General features: G+C 36.9%; 1 protein-coding gene across 1 annotated transcript in view; it reads right to left on the bottom strand.

Moving 5' to 3' along the window:
- The window catches only part of LOC108576025 (ubiquitin-conjugating enzyme E2 H), a 70,052-nt gene that overhangs the window by 54,787 nt on the left and 10,894 nt on the right, over positions 1-4,371 (bottom strand). Inside the window, exon 2 of the mRNA XM_017938968.1 lies at positions 1,071-1,147. Within this exon, the coding sequence (XP_017794457.1) occupies positions 1,071-1,147 (77 nt within the window). The remainder of the gene's footprint in view (positions 1-1,070; positions 1,148-4,371) is intronic.

Raw genomic sequence — 4,371 nt, forward strand, 5'->3', positions numbered from 1 at the left:
CACATCAAGTCCATATTTGAAATGTTACGAAAATGATTAAAATAACAGTGTTATTTAAAGATAAGGAATATACCCTAAAGTAGGTGTGATAATTAATAATTTTTTCTGTAACGATTAAATTACGTTAACTTTGTACGCATACTCGTTGGATAGTGAACGTGTTAATTTCCTTCGTTCCACTATACAAAGGACGGTCTAAACGCGGAGTACATTTATGTGTGCATTAGGAGGACTTAGAGAAACCATCTGAGTGGATGATCGCCGTTTCAGAATTATCAACTAGATTTCCAACGGTCTAATACTTCACAATAGATCGTTCCTCAAGTATGTCTGAGTCGTAAAGAAATTACCGATCGCTATTAAGCACACATTTCTCAAATGTTCCAACATTAAACGAACGATAAGATTTAAGCAAGTGTAACAGAATTTTTTCATCCCCTTTCTTATCTCTACGACACGACACGTTAATAAAACAGCACCGCTGTTTTTTCTCTCACGATTACGCCAAGGTCTTTCATTTTTCTAAATCAAGATCGAAGGACAAGCTTTTATTTCAGTATCGCAAGCATTACAAAAAGGGAAGATCGAACTTCCGTTATATAATTCGAAACTCCAGAAAAAAAAAAATATATATATATTGCATTCGTCGTTTATCTTAACTCTTAAATAAAAATTTTCAAGCGCAGAAAAAAAAACTCGATAACCTACCTCGTTGGCCTTCGGCCATACGACGGATTAAGATAACGAGATAACTAGCTTCATCCTTCAAAATAATTTGAAATATCAACATTGCGAAGTAACTCTTTCACATTTTTCTACCTCAGCACGTTTGCCGGAACCAAAACAATATCTCATTCTTATCCGTTACACCGACTAATTGTTGCGCCTCGTAGTATCGCGCACAGATATAGCTACTCCTTTTTTTTTTCCCCCCAATTTTACATTATTAATATCCCCCGAACGTAAGATCTGACTTACGCAACATCAGTTCGCTAACGTGTCAACATTAAATATCAACTTACATTCTAAGAATAAAAATAATCAATTATGCAAGATGAAGTAATACTTACTGCCTGCTGGCCCGTAGAATTTCACGGAAAATTCATTTAATCCTCCTAGTATCGTCACCTCATGCTTGCTTTCTATTCTGTTCGTGAGGGGGGAAAACGAGTTAAGGAAAGATGAATCTGCAAGAAATTCACAACTGAACGCGAGCGACGGCGGCGGCGGCGACAGCTTGGGATCGGGCAGAGATCGAGAAGGCCGCGGCGCGAGGACGTGCAAACAAGAAGCGAAAACAACGGGCGCAAATATTTAAGCGTCGACGAGAAAACGGTGCAATGAACTGAGGGAAATCGATGTGAAAAGAAGTGCGAACACAGAAGCGTGTCAGAAGTCCGACGTAACGTTATCATCCAGCGATCGATGAAAACGCACCCAAACGTGCTCGCGTGACTTCCAAGCTACGAGGAGGAATCGTGACGCTTCGCGTACTACCACGTTCCCTGACGCAACGGACGTTGCGAATTTTCCGAAATAAAACCGTGTATGGACGGTAACAACAACGTTTGACGATAATGAATCGCGTTTTTTTTCTTTTTTTTTTTTTTGGCGTTAACCCTCTACTGTCGAGACACCGTTTCTGGGACGCAAAGCCCGATACGGAGTCTACGAAACTCCTTAACTTCCGGTTAGTTTATACGTAAATATAGAACATTTCTGACAACTTTTCTTACAACTTTTCTAAAATGTGTGATTTACCTTTATCACACATTTTCCTAATGAACGTTATAGAATAGAGCGATTGGTTGGATTAATTTCATATTAATATAACAACGTTGAGTTCTAAATAGAATGGAAGAAAACAAAAAAGGCAGAATCAGCGGAGTCTCTGAGACTCCGCCTCGACAGTAGAGGGTTAAAATTCGTGCGAGCTATCTGCAGAAATCTCGATGAGATCTCCCATATTTTTCTCCTTTTCTTTTTTGTCAATAGGTATATGCAATTCTTCGAATACGATAATGCGCTAGATTCGTACAGATGATCGTTTTACGGTATTCTGTACTTGGAAATGAATAATGTAAGTCACGTGAAGTACCGTAAATTGCTTCCTGTGAAAGCCATTAGGAGCAACGATAAAATTCTATTTTAGAAAAATGGTACCAACATTTGTCCCAGTTCAAAGGGGTTGTTTAAACAATTTTTTTTTAATGGTTCGATAGCTCCAAGTGTCTAGAGTAAGCAGCTAAAATATTTTTTCATAGATCGTAAAATTGTGGAAGTTATAAAGGTATGAAGAACGCACGCAGGAGTAGAAGATTAAAGGTATGTTTTTAATTATAGTTCCTTTTTCGATGTTGTGATAGCTCCAGGCGTCTAGAATAGACAGCTGATTGTTTTTTTCATAATTCATAAAATTATGGAAGTTATAAAGGTATAAAGAGCGCGCGCAGGAGTAGAAGATTAAAGGTGTGTTTCTAATTATAGTCTTTTTTTTCGATGATTTGATAGCTCCAGGTGTCTAGAGTAAGGAGCTAAATCTATTTTTCATAATTTGTAAAATTGTGGAAGTTATGCAGGTATAAAAAGCACACGCAGGAGTAGAAGATTAAAGATGTGTTTCTAATTATAGACTTTTTTTTCGATGATTTGGTAGCTCCAGGTGTCTAGAATAAGGAGCTAAATCTATTTTTCATAATTAGTAAAATTGTGGAAGTTATGCAGATATAAAGAGCGCGCGCAGGAGCAGAAGATTAAAGGTATGTTTCTAATTATAGTCCTTTCTTCGATGATTTGGTAGCTCCAGGTGTCTAGAGTAAGGAGCTAAATCTATTTTTCATAATTCGTAAAATTGTAGAAGTTATGCAGATATAAAGAGCGCGCGCAGGAGCAGAAGATTAAAGGTATGTTTCTAATTATAGTTCTTTCTTCGATGATTTGATAACTCCAGATGTCTAGAGTAAGGAGCTAAATCTATTTTTCATAATTCGTAAAATTGTGGAAGTTATAAACGTATGAAGAACGCACGCAGGAGTAGAAGATTAAAGGTGTGTTTCTAATTATAGTCTTTTTTTTCGATGATTTGATAGCTCCAGGTGTCTAGAGTAAGGAGCTAAATCTATTTTTCATAATTTGTAAAATTGTGGAAGTTATGCAGGTATAAAAAGCACACGCAGGAGTAGAAGATTAAAGGTGTGTTTCTAATTATAGTCTTTTTTTTTCGATGATTTGGTAGCTCCAGGTGTCTAGAGTAAGGAGCTAAATCTATTTTTCATAATTTGTAAAATTGTGGAAGTTATGCAGGTATAAAAAGCACACGCAGGAGTAGAAGATTAAAGGTGTGTTTCTAATTATAGACTTTTTTTTTCGATGATTTGGTAGCTCCAGGTGTCTAGAGTAAGGAGCTAAATCTATTTTTCATAATTCGTAAAATTGTGGAAGTTATGCAGATATAAATAGCGCGCGCAGGAGTAGAAGATTAAAGGTGTGTTTTAAATTACAGTTCTGAAGAGATTCGCTTGAAACTCTGCATACATCTTCGGAACAAGTGTCTCTATAGTATAAACTAAAATAATAATCGTAGCTTTCGTTCGAAAGAGCGTCTAATTTTCATGAAAAAGACGTATATTTCTCTATCAAACAGAATTTCCATAATTATGAAAATTTATCAATTTATTCAGTTTACGTTATTAAAGGCCATGTATAGATGGTAACCGCAATTGAATTTACAACGCCGGGGGCCACTGTATTTCCGATGGCTTGTATGAATTTGCATGTATATTCGCGAATTAATATTTTTCACCATTAATAAAATGTAAATTCTATCTCGGAACGTTGCCTAATTGATCCCCAGAAAACTTCCATTCAATTATCTCTTACCAGTTCCGCGGAAGAAAAAAAGAAGAAGAAAAAAATACTCCGAAAGTACCGCTTTTTCGAGTTTTCGCGGTAAAGTTTGCATAAAGCAAGCTTCCCCCTTAGAGCGGGAAACCTTTGAGAGAAATTCAAGGCAAGGACGAAACGCCTAAAAAAAAAGGAAAAAAAAGAAATCCTTTTACCCATATTATTACGGGAGCGTATTATTATTTCAAAGATCAAGCATGAAGTAGCAAGAGAAGCTTTTGTTGCCTGGAATACAAATTGTAATACTCTTACTTGGTGTACACTTTTATATACACCGAGCGTAACCGGGAACAGAGGAGGTCCTTTTCAAATCCACGTCCAATTTCAGCGTGGAAAAATGGGTAACGGCTGAAAGAGTGGCCGGAAGAAAGGAAAACAAAAGTTATCCAGCAGCCTGCATTTAATAATACACCGAGCCGCGGTCGCCTGAAATTATCAAGCACGCGCCGTCGAATTTCAAGCTACATT

Source organism: Habropoda laboriosa, unplaced genomic scaffold, assembly GCF_001263275.1.
Source record: "Habropoda laboriosa isolate 0110345459 unplaced genomic scaffold, ASM126327v1 scaffold309, whole genome shotgun sequence".
NCBI lineage: Eukaryota > Metazoa > Arthropoda > Insecta > Hymenoptera > Apidae > Habropoda > Habropoda laboriosa.